The sequence below is a fragment of the Pelodiscus sinensis genome, chromosome 6 (genome assembly GCF_052426305.1).
Source record: "Pelodiscus sinensis isolate ZL-2025 chromosome 6, ASM5242630v1, whole genome shotgun sequence".
NCBI lineage: Eukaryota > Metazoa > Chordata > Testudines > Trionychidae > Pelodiscus > Pelodiscus sinensis.
The window spans coordinates 127697063-127717807 of NC_143057.1; the positions used below are offsets into that span (position 1 = coordinate 127697063).

Sequence of the window (20745 nt, forward strand, 5' to 3'; positions counted from 1 at the left end):
AAGCTGGTAGCAACAACACACTACCATAAAGAAGGGTGAAATGCCCACTGTTAGTGTCTCAGAAGCATCCCATTAATGAAATACCAGCAGCTACTGGAACAGAGTCAGAGCATTCTGGCACTGTAACAAGCAGTCATAACAAGAAGTCTAATTACTTGTGATGAGAGTGCTCCACAGTTTAATGGAATACCTATTTCAAGTGTACTGCATTCACATCTCTAGATGATCACAATGCCAGCAATTTGAGAGAGAACACAGATCACTTAAAAAAAGAATAACTTTTTGGGTCTCCTTCCTGCTAAGACAGATGATTCATTCCAATGTTGTCTGTCCTAATCAGACAGAAATGCAGTGTAGTGTATAAAATGTATTCAAAGGGAAGCAACAGATGCCATGAACTGTCAGATGGCTTCCTGCTAGTCTTTTTTCCCCTCAAGATCTCCATTTGTTCTCCTATTCTTCCCCAACTTTCCTCTTTGGATGCTAGCTATTCTACCAATCTGTCATTTCTCCCTCTTCCTTCCTTTTCTTCCATAATTTCCCCATCTTCTCCCACAATCACATGAATCCATCCTTTCTCTCACCCCAGTTTCATCACTCTTTCAACAACTAAAAACATGACACACCTACATAACCACCTATCCTGTATTTGTAACCTTATGCACTCATCCTCTTTCCTTCCTTCCCTATCTTCCCATTATTAGTTATTTAGATTTGCTGTCTTGCCTTAAAATTAGAATAAGCTTTTTGGGATAAAGATTGTATTTTATTTGTTTGGAAGGTGACTACTACATGTTTAAGCAGCAAGGAGTCCTGTGGCACCTTACAGACTAACTGAAGTGTTGGAGCATAAGCTTTCGTGGGCAAAGACCCACTTTGTCAGATGCATGTAGTGGAACTTTCCAGAGGCAGGTATAAATATGCAGGCCACAATCAGGCTGGAAATGACGAGGTGGATCCAATCAGGGAGGATGAGGCCCACTTCTAGTAGCTGATCTGGAGGTGTGAATTCCAAGAGAGGAGAAGCTGCTTTTGTAGTTAGCGAGCCTTTTGGATTGGATCCACCTCGTCATCTCTAGCCTGATTCTGGCCTGCATATTTATACCTGCCTCTGGAAATTTCCACTACATGCATCTGACAAAGTGGGTCTTTGCCCACGAAAGCTTATGCTCCAACACTTCAGTTAGTCTATAAGTTGCCACAGGACTCCTCGCCGCTTTTGCAGATTCAGACTAACACAGCTAACCCTCTGATACTTACTACATGTTTAGACATCCAGACATAACAGGCAGTTGATCATCTTTTCTTTGACTAGGTGAGAGGGATACCCGTTAATTGTTGCAACCAGAGGCCAATCTGTAATGGCCTCCAGTATTGGGTCACTGTTTTACACAACCTAGGAGCTCAGCAAACACTCTTTCAAGTCACAGTTTGCATCCTGACAGTCCTTGCACTCGACTTCTTCACTATCACTCACTAAGTAGCTATGGCTGTCCTGTCATTGCAGATGTGCCTGGTTTCATTTAAAGCTAAAAGAATGAAATTGAAATGTCTCTATCAAAGCCAATATTTCAGCTTCCAAGCTCACCTCCCAAACATTCTGTTTGCAGTGTCTTTAATCTGAATCTGGATGATAGCATGAGAACGGGAGGAATCTGAGTTGACTCCAGTCGCCCCAGTGCTACGTTCCTTCCCACCCTTCAAAATTACCTGAAAAACAATCAGGACAAAACAAAGGTAAATTATACAGACAATACATGCACCGTCTTCGTATACAGTGTATTGGTTCAGAACCCCATATAATGGTACTGAGCGTGGCTGACAAAATGTTTATAAAGTGAGATTATCACAGCTAAGACTGTCAGTGAATTGAACTTTCATTCCTATTTGTTAAATTACTACAATACAAAATCAAGTGGGATAAACGCATGGTAGAAATGAAAACAACAAACTGAGGCTTCAGAAGTTACCCCTGAGAATTTGTGAGCTGGATGATATTTTTTAAAATTCATGTTCTAATCTCATTGAAAGGTGTAGTCAGCCAAAAACCTAAAAGTCATGTAATGTAGTGTGACCCCGGTCTGGGACTGGCCAGCTCTTTAAACGGGGGAGACCTCAAGTTTCCCTCCACTCTGATTCGTATGTTGCCTGTTCCCCTTTATCACCTGGCCCGAAGCTGCTATGATGGGAGAGGGCTTGGGTAGTCCCCTCTCCAGGACAACCTGCACCCTGACCCCCTCAACCCCGCCCCCGAGCAATGATTTCAATGAAGCAGGGACATTTGCATTTTATTTTCCAAAAAAACAAAAATTAATTGAATTAAGGACCCGAGCAATGCCAGGTAAATCTTCTAGTATAAATATACAGTACTGCCTTCTACGAGAGAGCCACTCTAAATCAGCAATCTGGCTGGCTGCTGTAGCTCCTGAATATCTGTTAAACCAGAACTAAATGCAGGACAGTTTGTGAACAGAGGACAGTGCATCAGTAAGTATCAAACAATCCTGAGGTGTGCATTGAAGTCTCTAATACATTGGTAGCATGCGACTCAAGACTATCAAATCAGTCTAAAGGCTCTGTGTTCAAAAGAGCCTATAGACAATACAAAATTCGCTGTTTTGGAAAGACACCGTTGAACAAAAGCAGGTAATAACTCTTCCGGATGCAGGATATGATGATATAGAGGAATATATTTATCAACTATACACCAGATCTGCACTCACATTTGCAGAAATGTCTCCAGCAAACCTTGTGCTCAGAGTAAATGGAAAAACAAAACCCCAGAAGACAGTGTCTGAGTGATATTTAAATGGGTAGTACTGTCCCAAGTTTTAAACAATAAGACAACTACAATATCAGGTACAGATCTAGTTTTCAGTTCCTTACAGAGAAAAAATGAAACACAAATCCCATAGGCAACTGGATTCAGCCTCAGCTTGCTCAGTACACGACACCATAGAGAACTAGCTTGTACCCATGTCTTACTCAGCTGAGTAAAGAAGAAAGACTAACGTGCTGTTTGTGCTGAGCATCAGCTGTTTATCAACAGAAAAAAGGTACCTTTAAAAAGCAGCAGCCAGCTCAGTTAGTTACTCCACACGGTATTTCAATCATAATTCTGAAGAATCCAATTTTTCAAAATTTCTATATCAACTTTATTTTCAAATTTTCACAAGCCCCTCACGACCAAAAATACAGAAGGAAGAGATTAAAATGAAACAGCTATAGGAGTTAGAGAAAGCCTCTTCAGAGAAAAACCTGGACCCATGAAGGCAAATGAAAAATAAATTAAGCAACCACTTGATCTTCTTGATGTAATTCTGTCCCTACATCCTTGCTATTTCTGACATTCTGTTGCCTTTATACCGTAAAATCTCGAGTATAATGCGCACTTTTATCCTGTTTTTTTTTTTTAGAGTTAAAGCCAGGGCGCGCATTATCCATAGTTTTTTTTTTTTTTTTTTTAAGTTTTCATTTGGCGGTTCCGTGGCAATTAACCTCTGGTGTCCTGCGATTAATTAAGGTGATTTTTATTAGCATCGACAAGCAACTATATAGACAGTTTCAAAAAGGTAAGTTAAACAAATGAAATCAATACTGCAGCGCAAACAAGCAAATACCAAAAGTGGCGAGGAGTCCTGTGGCACCTTATAGACTAACTGAAGTGTAGGAGCATAAGCTTTCGTGGGCAAAGACCCACTTCGTCAGATGCATGTAGTGGAAATTTCCAGAGGCAGGTTTAAATATGCAGGCCAGAATCAGGCTGGAGATGACGAGGTGGATCCAATCAGGGAGGATGAGGCCCACTTCTAGTCGCTGATCTGGAGGTGTGAATTCCAAGAGAGGAGAAGCTGCTTTTGTAGTTAGCGAGCACAGTCTTTGTTTAATTCAGAGTTGATTGTGTCAAACTTGAAGATGAACTGTAGCTCAGCAGTTTCTCTTTGAAGTCTGGTCCTGAAGTTTTTTTGCTGCAGGATGGCTACCTTTAGATCTGCAATTGTGTGTCCAGGGAGATTGAAGTGTTCCCCTACAGGTTTTTATATGTTGCCATTCCTAATATCTGATTTGTGTCCATTACCAGTATGTTAATTGATCGTCTATTCATCTTCGAAGTCCTCGAATTCGCTTTTGTTAGAATCTTCCTCGAACAGTTGAGCAATATCTTCTAGGGTATAGCCCTCGATAACTTAATCTAGGAAATACAAATCGTCATCTTCGCATACCGGTAATTCGCCCTCGGCCGATTCATTGTCGCTCGGATCCATCCACAGGGCATCATCCTCGCTGCCCTCCATAGCATTAGAGATGCTGCATTTCAGAAACCCTTTCCTTATCATAGCGGGATCAAGTTCAAGCCAGACATCCGCTATCCACTGGGTAATATCTTGCAGTGTTGGTGTTTGCATACATCTACCTGCAGTAAATGTATGTTCACCTTCCAACAACCAGGGGTTCCATTTCCTGCATAGTGCATCTTTCATTGGCTTCTTAACTGTCACATCAAGCAGCTGCAACATTTTGGTCATTCCAGCAGGAATAATTGCCAAGTCTGTTTTGTCCTGCTGAAGCATTTTCTTAACAGATGACATACGATGACACCGAAATGCATCCAAAACTTAGAGATCGCTTTCTCATAAGTCCACCCAGCCACTTCGCTCAAACCATCCGTAGCCAATCAAGCATTAAAGCTTCATCAATCCAGCCTTTAGGGTGAACACGCATGTGAATGGTGTTCGGGAAGATTACATTCCTTGGCATTGTCTTGCACTTAAACACAATATAAGGAGGCAGCTTCGTTCCGTCGGCCATGCAAGCAAGCATTACGGTAAATCTAGACTTTTCATGGCCTGTGGTAGCAATGGAGATGATCTTGGCACCTTTCAGTTCAAGTGTTCTGTCGTAGGGATTATCAATTTAATGGTGTCTGATCTGCGTTACCAATTAATGAAAGGTCTGCTTCTGCAGCTTTATGATAAACTTTTGGAGCTGCAGTAACTTGGTGTCTGAGTCCATGAGTAGCTTCGGTGCGATTGTTGTTTGGCATCGGACCGATAGGCCATGACGATTCATAAACCGATCGCCCCAGCCATATGAAGCTTTAAACCGGGCTGTGTTAGCGCACGTTTTGGCAATGATCACAACCTTCATTCTAACCTCAGCAATGCTAACACCACCGCCTTGCTGTCTACACTCAGTAATCCATTCAACCAGCTTGGCCTCCAACTCAGGATATGCAGCGTTTTTACCTCGCTCAGCCATCTTCATCCTAGGCAGTGCTTGCAGGCGCTCTTTCTGCCGTCTCCAAAGCCAAATGTTAGACTCTGCTATGTCATCATATTCACGGCTGGCAGCTCTGTTGCCATGAGCCTCAGCATAGTTAACAACTTTCAGTTTTTCAGCGGTCGTGTAAGATCGCCAACAACTCATGGCATCCCAAAGAGAGCATGGAACACCGCGCACTATATACTTGTGCGCTCATGCATGATTACCCGGCAATGCAAAAAGGCAAGACAAAATATGGCAAAGTTGGGGTGCGCGCTATAGATAAGAGTTCAGTTTATTCAGGGTTTCTGATGTTTAAAAGGTAAGTGCACATTATGCATAGGTGCGCATTATACTTGAGATTTTACAGTAGTTTAAATTGGACATTGCACAAGTCAAGTTTTCAGATCATCCATCTGTGTCTTGACTTGTTTGCCAAAGGCAGTACATGCCAGTTTGTAAAAATTTATTTCCATTTTCCTTTTGCATCTATTTTTGTAATGTACGGTTACTGCAGTAATCTCTTGTGCAAATATGGACATGGCTTTTTTTTACTATTCTAAGGTATTTCAAAGCTTGTTTTGCTGGCATATTGCCATTTCTTGGCTGCTTCATTCAACCTCCTGGCAAAGATTCCACCTGAGGCGTAGCTATTGAAGTGACAACCCCAAGTGTGTCATTGTAACTTAACTGCACACACGCTCATGAAAGGCAGTTTTGAAAGTGCTCTGTTGTGGCCACCAAGCTGTTCAAACTTGTTTTGTTGCTCTTTTGGAAACCAAGAATGGAATGCCAGTGTGCACATTACACAATCTGGAACAGCAACACCTGCATATGCCAGAAATGACCTTCTCCACTCCACCAAAACCCATTTGATGAGTTAGTACAACAGGGGCTTTAGAAGATACAATAAGGATAGATCATCAAATTACCTCTAATAATAGGTCTACAGCATCCACTTGAATCTCATGCAGGCCAACTATTTGTACAACATGCTTACTATCTTCTCTTGCAAAAAGTCTGCAGTGGAAACAGAGTTTAGTAAGAAAGGGTAATTCTAAAGACAGCTTTATACAGTAATGATTCTGCCTACACAGTGCTATGTAATGGTACTCAAACTTTTTCAGTCACGCCGCCCACTTAACGGTAATGGAATCTGTCTGTGCCCCCTCCAAGACTGCACAGCCAATGCCTTCTCAGCAGAGGAGCTTGGGGTGAAGGCAGAAGTGTGTGTGTGTGTGTGTAAGTAAGTAACTGGGAATGGGGTAGGAACTTGAATTAGAGACAGAAGTGCTCTGGGGACATACAGGAAATGAAGGCAGACTGGGCTGAGGCTGGAGCAGGGGATAGAGTGGACCTGTGGCTGGAGCTGGTCTGGGGGTGGAGATGGAGTGAGGACAGAGCTGGACCTGGAGGCAGAACAGGGTTGGAAACAGTGCTGGTCTGGAAGCGTGGCACTCCCTTTCTGCCCACTGTGGCAGCTGGCCCCACAGTTTGAAAACCACTGCTCTAGAGAAGAACTGCGATGAATGATTAGCAAAGCTACACTTCAGGCTGTCATTAACATACCATCTGTGATGTATAATTCATTTTTCAAAATTCACTGTTAAAGGGTCATTGGTAGTGCACCATTGGAGGGAGGGATAGCTCAGTGGTTTGAGCACTGGCCTGCTAAACCCAGGATTATGAATTCAATCCTCAAGGGGGCCACTTAGGGATCTGGGACAAATCAGTCAGGGATGATACTTGGTCCTGCCGTGAGGGCAGGAGACTGGACTTGATGACCTCTCAAGGTCCCTTCCAGCTCTATGAGATAGGTATAGCATGCACACATGCTCTCTCTCTATATATATATATTTAAATTTTATCTGGATGCTCCTCCATTTTAAAATGGATCAGCACTGAAATAATTAACGATGGCATTTAAATTGTCATCTTTAGATTTCAGAGATCACACCTCTCTTACAGCTTTTGTTTCAGGCTGGCTCCAGCATCAGGAAGATCACATTTCACGACTTCTACTCCTGACCATCTTGAGTTGTTTTGATTTTCCTTGGGTTTAGTGCTACTGTACAGCACCCAGACACTTTTGCTACAGAATTATTAATATCCACATTCTAAGTCACACCCCTCTTCAGAAAAGAGATTAGTAAATAGCCATATTAGGAAGTCGGGGGTCCCTCTGCACTTCCAGGGTTGGAAGAAGACTGAGGAGAAGTTTGCATTTTTTCCTGATGGGACACCTATCAATAATTTATTCTGCTTATCTTCAACTACTCTGTACTAGTCAACTACTCCTAGACTGTGTAAAGTTCCAGTTCTGTCTCCAGTTATCTTGCTAAAGAAAAGTGAAAAGCTAATGTGACTGTGCCATAGGATACTGTCTTATCACTATCCATCACAAGAGGCGGAGCCTGGAGGAGCACATATAATATAGAGCTCATATCTCAGATGTGTGTCTTAGCTTCATTTATTTTATTCATGTAGAAATAAACACAGGAGGGTGTATCTATTGATGTTACAAAATGTAGGGTGAGATTCTATCATGCCTACTCCCATTGAGCAATCCAACTACATAATGAAATAACACTGATTTATCATCCTTTTTAACAGAAATGTGTCTTATTTAAATACCTTCTCCTTCCATTTAGCAGATCATAAAGCTGTCCACAGTAGATCTCATAAAAACTGATCCATACATGGAGCTCTCTCCTTGATTGGGATGCCTCTAGTTGTCTAAAGATGTCTTTAGCAGCCAGTGCATACAGTCCTGGATTCTGGTGACTCCCTATCATAGTGTAGGTCTTACCAGCACCTGTCTGTCCATATGCAAAGCAAGTGGCGTTGCCTCTGTAAAGATTTTTTTTTAAATGTTTAGTACCACATCCAATGCATTGGAGATCTATTAAAAGAGATTCTACAATATTAACATCTACACATACTGCTGATCCTCAGCGATGGGACTTTATCATGCATATCCTTCTGGGATCCTGAAAAATATAATCCTTTGTATCAGAAATTCCCAAATCGTGCTGGAGAGTGGAGTAGAACCACAGTGCTGGCTCTTGTCCTTGTTTCCAGATGCATAAATCATATTAAAAGAAACTAAAAATGCATTAAAATACTTTTGCAGTATTACTTTTCCATGTAAACAATTGTAGCTCCCATAGGGATGTTATGGGATTATGAATGGGGGAAGGGATTGATTGTGAATGGAAGGAGAGAGGGTCTGCATGATTATGAAAGCAAGGAGTAGGCTGTCCATGAAGCTACTCCTATAGTAACATGGTCCATTCAATGAAAAAAGCGTAACAAACCGAGCACAACACTTTGCACATTGAAGTTTGTTTACGTCAGTTGCTGTAGTTTTATCTATGGGGGTGTCACTTTAATCTTATCTGAACAAAGTCCATAAAATGCAAATTCATTATCTGTAACTTGTACTATCCAGCCGGTTACTCTCCCTTCTTAGATTTCCCTTCCCTTTCCCCCAAGCGCCTGATTCATGAAAACCCCACAATGAGAAGACTGGAGGTAGAATTCTTGCCCAACTGATTAAGCTTTCTGTTATCAGTCCTGTGGCACCTTATAGACTAACTGAAGTGTAGGAGCATAAGCTTTCGTGAGCAAACACCCACTTCGTCAGATGCATGCCCACGAAAGCTTATGCTCCTACACTTCAGTTAGTCTATAAGGTGCCACAGGACTCCTCGCCGCTTTTGCAGATTCAGACTAACACGGCTACCCCTCTGATACTTGTTATCAAGACGCACGCCAAGTGTCATCTGGTTAATTTTTCTTGTTATTGATAAAAGTTTACAATTCCTTTATATTACTGTGAGCTATATAAGTACATCTCAGAGTGCTTTACAAACATTCTCACAACTGACCCATGAAGGTTTTTTATTTCCCTTTCAAGGATGGGCAAACTGAACAACTGAGTTCTGTGTGACTTACTCTAAATCACAAGGAAGTCCGACAGAGCAGAGAATTGGGATCCTGGAATCCTGACACCAAATCTCTCATTCTAATTAGAGCAAATCTCTCATTCTAATTACTCCCTAGTAATCCTTGGTGTCTGACTGTGCGCTCCTTCTGCAGACAAATCTCCCATGAAACACAGGGGGAGTTTTGCCTAAATAAGGACTTCAGGTTAAGGCCCTTAGCTTGTCAAAATTGCATACACAGACATTTTTCTATATTTTGTACACACACTGCAAAAAAGCAGGATAGAGTGGAAAAAGTGAAATTAATGTTTTTTAGAGGAAAACTTAAAAGTTACAAACCAAAGTCGTACATGAAAAATGAAAATGAAAAGGATAAAAGGAATTAATGGCACCCTACCCGTTAAAAATGTGCTGTATGAGAGGATGAGCAGTCTTCATATACACATCCTGATTGGTACATGCCTCCCCAAAGACTTCATCAAAATAAAAAACATGCTGAAAAATAAATGTGATTTTTTTTTTTAAACACAAAAAGGAATTTACCCCATAATGTGTAGCACATGCTGTGGCCCTGGACCAATGCTAATTAAAGTCAACAGAAGTCTTGCCACTGACTTCAGGAGGCTTTGAAGGGGGGTCCAGAGTGACCAGGTAAAACTCACTTTTTAGCAGCATGCAGCTACAACCCGCCAAGAAACAAAACATGCAAAGAGAAAATTAAGAGCAGATTCTGTGTCTCCTACCACTACCTTTATCTTCAAGCAGAATGTATAGCAGCCATAAGAAACAAAAGCAAGAGAGTGACTTAAAAAGAAAATTAATCTATTCCTAAAATGAACTGACCTACAGCAACACAATATGATTATATAGCAGACAGGATCAAAATCAGGTATGATCTTCAATTCCAGTGCAGTCTACAGTATCTATGCCACACACGTACTATGCTATGTGCTACAGAGGACCAAAGTATTTGAATGCAAAACTGGATTTTACTCTCTGAGAAGGAGAACAATTCCTGCACGTAGGGCCAGCCGGATCCAAAGCCCACTGGAGTCTATGAAAAGATATTTGTTGATTTCAACAGGGTTTGGATCAGCCCCTTACAGATTTTAATATTTTGCTTATTGGGACAGCATAATAAGACACTTGTCTCACTTCAGTGAAAGTCCCAGTGGGACAGCTTCTATAACAATATACCTCAGTATAGTACAAACAAAACAGTGCTGGACAATCTCAAAGAGAAGTGTTGCAGAACTGAGGACAACATGAAGTATGCATAAATGATCCATACAAACATACATGCAAATCTAAAACAGTTTTAGTAATGCTATGGAATATTTCTACTTGCACTACAGAAGTTTATATCAAGATTTGTTTTGATAGTATTGCCAGAATATAATTTAATTGGGGAGCTTTATTCCAGCATTTAGTTGCCAAGGCAAAAGTTGCTATATAAAGGCCTAAGATCGCCTACATGGAGACTGAGGGGGAAGTATCTGACTGTACAAGGCGTTATATGAATGGGGCCTGAGAAAGTAAGCAAAGTTAATTTTATGACCCTGAACAGGTGTTGCCAGTCCTTGGATTATAAAAATAACACACAGTAAGGCCAGCATATCTTGCTGCTCTCTAGAAATCAGTTCTGTTCTTGGTGCTGTCAGTCAGAATGAGAATTTGAACTATGGCAGCACAAGGTGCCCAGGATTTAGAAACAAAGACCAAATGAGAACTGCACTTTGTAAAGTATTTGCCTGCAGCGAGAGGGAAGACTAGAAAAGAAGGAGAGGGGTGTGTGTGACTCATTAAAATAGAATTGCTGCGCTGAAGTCCAGTGGAAAGTGGCAACAGGGAACTAAGCGGGCAACAGCATTCTATCCCTGCTTTTGGCAAAGGATCCTCTTTTGGCACCCAAGCCTCAGAAAAGGAATGCTCAGGTTTTAAGGAGCAAGGTAGACAGGGAGCAAATTATAGTTTAAAAACAATTTATTGGGAATTAAATTTTCAGACTCAATTCTCCTCTCACATATAGATGTAAATCAGGAGTGATTCCAATGGATTTATATGGGGGTGAGAGAAGAACACAGACTTTTGTGCTTAATGTGAAGAAGAAAGATAGATCTTTTTTCTATTTCCATTATTGACACCCCAAGCCTGTTTTCATCTGATACTGGACTGTTAATGCATTACACTGTCACTCCACCACAAGCACACTACAGGTTGCATTTCTATAAATTGGGACTCTCTGGTCTGGCAACATCCGTGGTCAGATGTTCCAGGATCAGAGAGTCCTAGCACACTATGGGAGATAGGGGGCCTTGGGAGCCTGGCATTATGCAGGACAGAGGGTGTGGGAGTCCAGCATGCGACCCAATTGAGCTGCTTGGAAGAGCCGGGAAGCCCAGTGGGGCGGCAGGGCAGGGAATGCGGCCAGAAATAACCTCCACTGGTTTGGTAAAATCCCTCATCCGGGACCATTCAGGTCCCCAGGGTGCCGGACCAGGAAGGTCCAACCTGTACTATGTATTTTAAATGGAAAGAGGTTCTAAGAGCAAAATGAGCACAAATTACCTGCAAAACATACTGGGTAAGATCAACTGCCTCCTTCTTCTCATGGAGAAGAAGAGTTTCTTTATCTTCCACTGTGATGATATTAACTTCCCCTCGCCGCTCCTCTCTCAGGCCCAGCGGGCGTTTTCGGACACATACTCGGATTTTGTCAGTCGCTGTCCATGGCATCTCCTTCTCAAAGATATTAGATCTAGAACACAGAATCACAAATTTATGTTTGGAAAAAAAAAAAAAAAAAAAAAAAAAAAAGGATGCTAGACAATTTAAAATATTCATGGACTTGGCCATAAACGCAAGTGTTAACTGTTACGGTATGTCTACACTGCACGCTTATTTCAAAATAAGCTATTCCAGAATAGTTATTCCAAAATAGCTTATTTTGAAACAGCATGTCTGTACTACAGGGAAGCCTCAAAATTAGTCCAAGGCAGGCTTCCCTAATGTAGACATGCTGTCTTAATTTAGAGCCCTAGGAGGCACCGGGGAGGAATAACTTAGAATGGTCCTGGTGAGGGACTATTTCGAAATAGCAGCAGTGGAGCATCTACACACACTTTATTTCGAAATAGCTATTTCGGAGTAGGCGTTATTTCTCATAGAATGAGGCATACAGATTTTGGAACAAGTTGTCCATTATTTCAAAATTATGGAATGGCTGTGTAGCTGCTCACATTGTTATTTCAAAATAACGCTAGCTATGTTGAAATAACGGTGCAGTGTAGATGTACCCTTACTATTCAGTGAAGACAGCTGTTTCTCTCATTTTGCAAGATCTCCAAGAATTGGGTATTATAAACGTGACTGTTTCTATAGTTTCAATTATTTTGATGCAATTATTTTGTGTACTTTTGTTAAAGTGACAGCACTGATTTATATATATATATATATATATATATATATATATATATATATATATATATATATATATATCTTTTCCCTATAACTCTGAGCCTACTGCTGATCCAACATAACTTCAGGTATCCACAAACCGATGACCCAAAATAATGCAACATAAAGTTCCATTTTCTAGAGCTTGTTCTCATCAGGAATTTCTTTGGACTCTGTACAGGCAGTCCCCGGGTTACGTACAAGATAGGGACTGTAGGTTTGTTCTTAAGTTGAATCTGTATGTAAGTCGGAACTGGCGTCCAGATTCAGCCGCTGCTGAAACTGACCGCCAGTTCTGACTTACATACAGATTCAACTTAAGAACCCCAAGCTTCCCCAAGTCAGCTGCTGCTGAAACTGATCAGCGGCTGATTCCAGGAAGCCTGGGGCAGAGCAACTCTGCCTCGGGCTTCCTGTAGTCAGCGCTGGTCAGTTTCAGCAGCGGCTGACTTGGGGACGCCTGGGGCAGAGCAGCTGGGGTGCTGCTGGGTTGCTCCAGTAGCACCGCTCCTCGGCGCTACTGGACCAACCCAGCAGCACCCCAGCTGCTCTGCCCCAGGCATCCTGATTCAGCCACTGCTGAAACTGACCAGCAGCGGCTGAATCAGGACCTGGGGCAGAGCAGCTGGGGTGCTGCCGGGTTGGTCCAGTAGTGCCCAGAGTGGCGCTGTGGGACCAACCGGCAGCGCCCCAGCTGCTCTGCCCCAGGGTCCAAAACAAAAGCCTGGTCTGCTGGGGGGAGGGGCACACTAGCTGCGCGCCCCCCCCCCCAGCAGACCAGGGACACGGGGAGCAGAGCCGCAGCGGCAGCGGGGTGCCGCGCCTCTGAGGCTTTGCTCTGTCAAAGTCTCAGAGGCGCGGGACCCCGCCGCGGCTGCGACTTCAGTCCCGGTGCCTGTGGTCTGCTGGGGACAGTCCCCAGCAGACCACAGGCACCGGGACTGAAGCCGCAGCAGCGGCGGTTCCCCGCGCTTCTGAGGCTTTGCTCTGGCAAAGCCACAGAAGCGCGGGAACCCACCCGGTGCCCCTGGTCTGCTGGAGACGGTCTCCAGCAGACCAGGGGCACCGGAGCAGCTTACAAACGGGGCTTTCTCGCCCCAGAGCTCGCAGGTAGCAATCCGCCACCTCGACCTCCGGGGCGAGAAAGCCCCGTTCGTAAGTGCAGATCCGACATAAGTCGGATCCGCGTAAGTCGGGGACTGCCTGTATAAGATTCTTCCCCAGGAGAGGACATATTCTTTGTGATAACAGACCAAGCTCTCTCAAGAGATCTCTACACAGTGTTCATTAATATCTGCTTTTGTCCTTCTTGAATACTTCCATTAAGCATCCCATGGCTCTTGCAGTCTCTTCTTTTTTCTGAATCCTAGTCTTCTAACTATTCCTTTTCAATTTGGGTAGAGGCTTATACCTTCCCACTATTCCCTTCATAGTGGAATACCGCAAGCTTCTTCTGTTAGCACTTTTTTTTTTTTGGTCTGACTGCCCATTTCAAATGTGGACACAACTTGTGTGGTTGGCATCCAGCATTATATATTTTTCAACATACCCACTGATCCTTTTCCTTTCCATCTGTCTGTGTGACTATTTTGTCAGCTTCTAGCTACACCATAAACTTCCTATTACTCCCACACCTCTGATTTCTCTCACACTCCATAATTCACCTTTAACCTATATTCCAAGGCTAGAAATCTCAGTCCAACTTGATTATAGATGATTGTTTCTTCCCACATTTTCTTTGACCGTAAATCTCCCTATTACCATCCTTATGGTGTTGCTAGAATTCAGACTTCTCTGACCCTTAAATTCTTAAATAATTAGTTGTAGTAGGACAGTAGCACCCGCAATGTGCTAGATGCTGCATAAACCAATCATGAGACATTGTAACTTGAAATGCTCAGTCTAAGAAGAACAAAGACTGCAGGAGAGGAGTACAATGAATATAAGTTCATTTGTGCTGCCTGTCAATCCTTCAAATCTTCCCACCATCCTCGGAGACAGTAAATCATTTCTTCTCTAGCTGATTAACTACTGTGTAAAACATCTTGAAATACAATGCTGTCATTAAAATAAAGCGTGTCATTTCCAATTTTCTATTTTCAAGCACTTTTCCACCTGGCTCTGAATGTGAATTAGAATCAACTACCACTTTAATCAAATCCTTGCCTTCCCTGAAAGTAAAATTTCTGTCCTCATATACGAAAGCTCTTTCAAAATCTGTTAATGCACTACTGGTTGCACCTCTCTCACCCAGAACTCTCTTATCCAGAAACATCTGTCATCCAGAATGATTTTAGTTAGCCAGATGACCACTTTTCATGGGTGTGGCCAATTTTTCTGTGGCTCCATAAAGTTTGTTTACAGTCACCAGTCCTGGCTCTGTGTTCTGTGCTGTTATTTAGCTCTAATTTACCCCTAAATGTTTTCTAAAAGTACAGTAAGCAGTGGAAGTGTTGATAATGCTGCTAGAAAACACTAAATCCCTGTGGTTCGGAAAACTCTCTCGTTCGGAATTGGTCTGGTCCCAAGGGTGCCGGATGAGAGGGGTTCAACCTGTACTTTAAAGCATATATGCGCTAGACTTCTGGTATATTAAAAACAACAATGAAAGAAGGGGATTTGTACCAGTTCTTCCATTTTTACTGGGACTATAGGCTTGTTTATTTCACTGCTATTGTATTTCCAGTTTTGATTAATCTAACTATAGTTCCTGGTAAATGTTCAGAGCAGCTGTCTCAAGGGGAAAAGATGATTCCATTCAAATACAGGGCTTGATCCTATAGCTATTAGTCAAACATGTATTCCCAACAATCTATCTCAGAAGAACTTCTCCCGTGAATACAGATTATAGTCTCTATATTTGCATGGAACCCTCTTCACCTTTGAAACCCTCTTAACCTATGAGAGAACATAGCAATTGAGATCATTGTGATATGCTTTAGAGAAAGTCCCCCTCCTGCCCTAAGCAGGATAATGATAGGGGCCAGATTTTCTCAGTGAAAGGTCACTGATTCTGGAACTTTCTTCCCAGCTCATTTCACTGGAACCTGGATTTGATGAGTGTCAGAACACAATGAAGGAGTCAGAGCCTCTTCTCCTTGGCTTTTCCTAGGCAGTAAGGAAGTAAGGAGAAGTAGTGAGGGGTTGGTGAAAAGGTATGCCTGAAGCTTCAATGAAAACCTTATTGATGTTAGAGAAGGAATTTTTAGAATTTGTCTTGTTGAGACTCACATTTTATTATTTATATATATATTGTACCGGATCAAAATATCCGTTTTAATTCCATGCTCTAAACTACACTTGGCATTTAAGACAGCTTTATAGGAAATCTAAACAAATAAGTATGCCACCTGAGAACACAGAGCTATATTTTATATTATTTTCAAAAGAAGAGAGGTAATTGGGAACCTGGCTGAGGCGATAAGGGCAGAAGCTTACAAATGACCCTCTCTACTATCATTAACATCAAATTATTTGCTATGAGCAAGCGAAACACATTGTAAAACATGGTAACAAGAGCTATTCATGTTTCTGTATCCTTAGTTTTATGACATCATTCTACAGTAGCTGAACTGAGAATGATAGCTGAGAATGTAATATTATTTGCTTTCACTATCTAGCCCCATCCAACCTATTCTCTCTCATTCACTATCAAAATGTCAACTCCCACTTCTGTTTGGCCCAAGATGCCAGCTTCTATCACCCATTATTAGATTTTCAAACCAGTATCTTTGAGCTTTCTGTCATGATGCTCCTTACCTTTAGGAGGAGCTTCCCATAAATATCCACAAAGCAACCTTATTATTCACCTTTCATCCCTCCTTAAAACTCTTAATGTTTAGGCTGCTGGTGGTGTACTGATTCCACTGCTTGCTATGCTGATCTATATTGTCTCATTGTTTCCTTAGACTCTTCTCTCTATATATCCATCTGTTGCCTCTTGTCTCGGACTATAAACTCTTTTGGTACAGGGACTGTCTTTTTGTCCTGTGTTCGTGTAACACCTAGAACAATGTGATCCTAATCTTTGACTTAGGCTTCTAAATACTGCGTAGTAATACAACTGATAATGTATATTATGTAATTTTCTATTTATAAAACCCGTTTATAAGAAAAATAGATTCAAATATGATGTGGATTAAAAATTCTCCATGCCAAAGTACATTTCACATCATTTTTCAGAAGTACAGTTATAAAACTAGCTTTTGACAGCAATTTAGTCTTGGGTGGCTTATAAACATCATGTCATTGTAGAATTTACCAAGCCCATAAAAATATTTTCAAAAACATTATCTAGGCTATAAAGTAGTGCTTTTGGGCTTAACGTGGATTTGTGTGCATGGAAATAGTCCAAGCAAATATAAGAAAATGCTAACAAGTTTTCAGCTGTATTTCCTGTAGAATGCAATTGTCTTTGGGTCATACAGAGGCAATATATGCAGTCCGTATTCACCTCTAGAAACTCTGCTTCAAATTCTAATTTAGTTCACAAATGAAAATGACTTTGTTGGTTTCCTCTAGTCTTATCTATTCACATCATAAAATGTCCAAGGCTCAAGAAATTCTCTAGATTGAAACAGAGGGGAGGTGGTCCGTAATTTAGTACAGTGGTGTACTTGCTGAGCAGGATAAGAATTAACTTGGGAGTGCTGCAGTTCAGCAGGGAAGTTCATCAGCAGGTCTCCATGCAAGTGATGTTTATACAGTACTTACCTGCACTCTGCCCAGCCTAAGCAAATACAACTAGTTCTTATTTTCATAAACATTACATTTATTCAGTGTCTTTTAAAAGTGATAGCTTGGGAGCTCTTTTACCAAAAACTATATCCACTGTAATGTAGGTCGCTTTTATTAGGGAAAACTTGTGACAATTTGATATCAGCCTGGATTTTTTGTGAAAAACAGTTAATTATGTAAGATGGTTTATACTGAGAAATATCAGAAACTGACCAGAAGAAACGCAAAACAAAAGCATAAGCATTGAAAGATACTAAAGCTTATTCTTAACCAATTCCAGTAAACAGTAGCTGGTGAATTGAATTGAATCCTTCCACCCATGTTGGAAAGTCCCATGTGTTAGTAAATATTTCCTTCTCCCCAGGATTTTACATCACCCTTGCAGAAGTTGTACATTGTTTGTTTCTAGTTATACATAATGCTCCTTTAGAATTATGAAGAAGCTTCTTTTTCAAACTCCTAAAGAAGTGATTAACCTTGTCAATTGACCCCAAACACAGTGAAATACAAGTTAATGGTTATTACCTGACACAAGAATGAGGTAGTCCATAATTATATCCGGAAATATGAGTTACTCTTTGTATGACGGGAGCTTCAGAATCTCCCAAAAGAGGGGCAATATTATTTGAGGAATATGTTGTAGGACAGCCCAGTTCATTTTGCGTGCACATTCCTGGAGCATTCAGGATGTCTCTTCTGGTTATTTTATTGTCCGAGTCCTCTGGCAGAACATGTCCTAACATTTCCACCAAACTTTCCTTCTCTTCATTAGCACAAATCTCAGGCAAACTGTGCAATGCAAGTTCACAGTCTTTAATTGTTCCATCCTTTTTCTCAAAGAGAGACTCAAAACGTAGCTGTCTACGAGGACCTGCCCTGGTCACCTGAGGTTGGACATAGAGGTCACATGGTTGCAAATCTTGTTTGGTCATGTCTACTCTTTCTTCTTCTTCCTGCATAATTTTGATAATTCTAATGAGCTGAAAGAGGCGTTTGCGATCATTCATGTTATGGACCCCTAGTTTGGTATAATCTTTCATGGCAATCTTGGCTAGTTCATCTATCCTCTGAAGACCAAGAGCAACAAACTGAGGATAATATTTTTCAAGTTCTGCCTCACAAAGGCATTCATACAGATACGATGCCATCTTCGTTTTAAGCTCTATTAGAAATCAAACAAAAGAAACATTAGACCCATACAAAACTGTCGAAACTGACAAAGATAACGAAGGGAAAAAACAGCTTTTCTCTACCTATCTATAGATGTTATTATCTACAATTAGGATAGGCATAAGTTAAAATCCAGGCTGCCAGATTGGACTGACTAACATTTTGAAATGTAGTAAATGGAAAAAACACACCAAATAAAGGGCAAGCAAATTATTTCTATACATACAAAAAAACCCTGCATCTAGAGATATACATGTATCTACAGTCACTTACTGCTGCAGTCTCCCTGTGCTTGTGGTGTCTCCTCAATGAATACCAGAGTATTGAAACCCAGTCCACCAACTACAGAATGTAACATGCCTAATTTTAGATACTCAACTTAATGTCTAGGCATGTGGTCTTACTGATATCCACGGTTAATTAACAAAAGTATAAGAAATGGATAAAGACACATTTAAAGTTCAGCCAGAAAGGAAAAGGATTATTATATTATGTGGATTATATATAGAATACATACACACGCTAGAGCATAGGTATAGTTACATGCTTTCTTTTTTAAATTTAGATTTCCTGTGTACCATGTGGATTTTCTCAGATGTATTTGATGGAAATGTATTATTCATCAAATGTATTGTACTTCTCCAAATCTATGTAAGTTATTGGAACTCCATACTCAAGTTTTCTGGAAATATTCAAAAAATATCCAGAATTGTAGTTTAATTCACTGAAAATAATTCTCAGTTCTCAAACCTCTGTCTTCCTACCATGGTGTATTGTGTATTTAATTATTTCTAGCATGATTAATGTCTTCAAAAATTCATATTTGTTTTATAAGATAAACAAATGCTAACACTACTTATATCCTTTGTCTATAGAATATGTGAAAATATATCTAAAATCAATGGGGCATCAATCCTGACTAAAGACTTTTGATTGAAAACATCATCCTACAAATAAGAAATTGCATGTTACTAAAAGCCTTTTTCTTCTAGTAATGCTGATTACATTCATTTCCACAGTAATATATTGCTTAAGAATATAAATTTTCTGGAAAAAACAAACCAAATCTTCATCTGCTATCATTAAAAATCAATGGCAAACTATGTCTGTCTAATAAAAATATACCTTCTGTCTAATAATATGCTCACTGAATAGGATATTACAGAAAATTAAAAGCCTCATTAGACTTAGAAGCAGGAGTCTGATTTAAAAAGAAGGATCAACCAGAATAAAATTTCCAGTGGCTGAGCAATAAAACTTATCAAGCTTGAAGGCAAAACCACTGTTAATTAGTGAGTCCTAATCAATACTTCTGTGGGAAATGCCAAGTAAAGATAGAGTGCTATTAGTTCCCGCGGGGAAAAATGAATAGAGAATTAAAAGTTGTGAGAAATCCAATAGCTCAAGTAGTCTAGCCACCACATACAGTATGGGTGGGAAGTTCAAAAGCACTCAGCATTCTGCTAACTCTACTACTGTATTTTGAAGTCAATGGGAGAAGACTTAAGACATCATTGTCCCAGCCGACATGTTTGAACAGTAATTCCAGTTAGGATCCCACTTACTGGTACAGATGACTGTGTCTGTGTGATGAAAAGCATAAATGGAGCACAGGGCTGGCAAACTAATTTCAGATGCCAAGCATCACAGAGGTTTAAGAAGGAAATGAACTGTTACATCCCATGTTGTCCATTCCCCTTTCGGCCAGTGCAGGATTATGTCCTAGATTAGATTTACCATCTTTATAATATATAGAATATTAAACACAAGCACAGCAACAACAGCACAACAAACAGTTACAATATTTACTCCCATATAACTGAACTAGGTTCAGTTTTATAGAGAGTGGAAGAAGAAGGGAAAATAGGCAGACTGCCCTGGGTACAGAATTTAAGAGTTTTAAATTCCAAGATTCTATAAAAAATCATGGTATTTATTAGGCATATTAAGTAATGTGTATTTTTGTAAATGTGTAACCACTGGATTTTTAAGTGGTTACACATTTACATGCAGGCAGGGAGGGCAGGCAGGAGCTGGTGCTCACGGGGAGCCAGCGATAAAGAGGCAGCAGTACAAGGGGCAGGTGGCTCCATGGGAGTCAATATGCATGGGGAGCCACCTTGAAAGCAGCTTCCCATGTGTACAGACTCTTGCCTGCCGCCCCCCCCCACCA

General features: G+C 40.9%; 1 protein-coding gene across 3 annotated transcripts in view; it reads right to left on the reverse strand.

Annotated features, from left to right (window-relative positions):
• The window catches only part of KIF24 (kinesin family member 24), a 45606-nt gene that overhangs the window by 13617 nt on the left and 11244 nt on the right, over positions 1-20745 (reverse strand). For 2 of the 3 annotated variants that reach the window (XM_089779472.1, XM_075932788.2), the window contains exons 2-7: positions 17928-18564; positions 11778-11967; positions 9607-9704; positions 7897-8112; positions 6195-6282; positions 1589-1710 (exon numbers count right to left, since the gene is read on the reverse strand). In XM_089779472.1, coding sequence (XP_089635598.1) covers positions 1589-1710; positions 6195-6282; positions 7897-8112; positions 9607-9704; positions 11778-11967; positions 17928-18564 — 1351 coding nt within the window. Of the gene's footprint in view, positions 1-1588; positions 1711-6194; positions 6283-7896; positions 8113-9606; positions 9705-11777; positions 11968-17927; positions 18565-18845; positions 19047-20745 lie in introns of those variants that run through there. The other variant, XM_006122984.5, reaches the window with a different exon arrangement.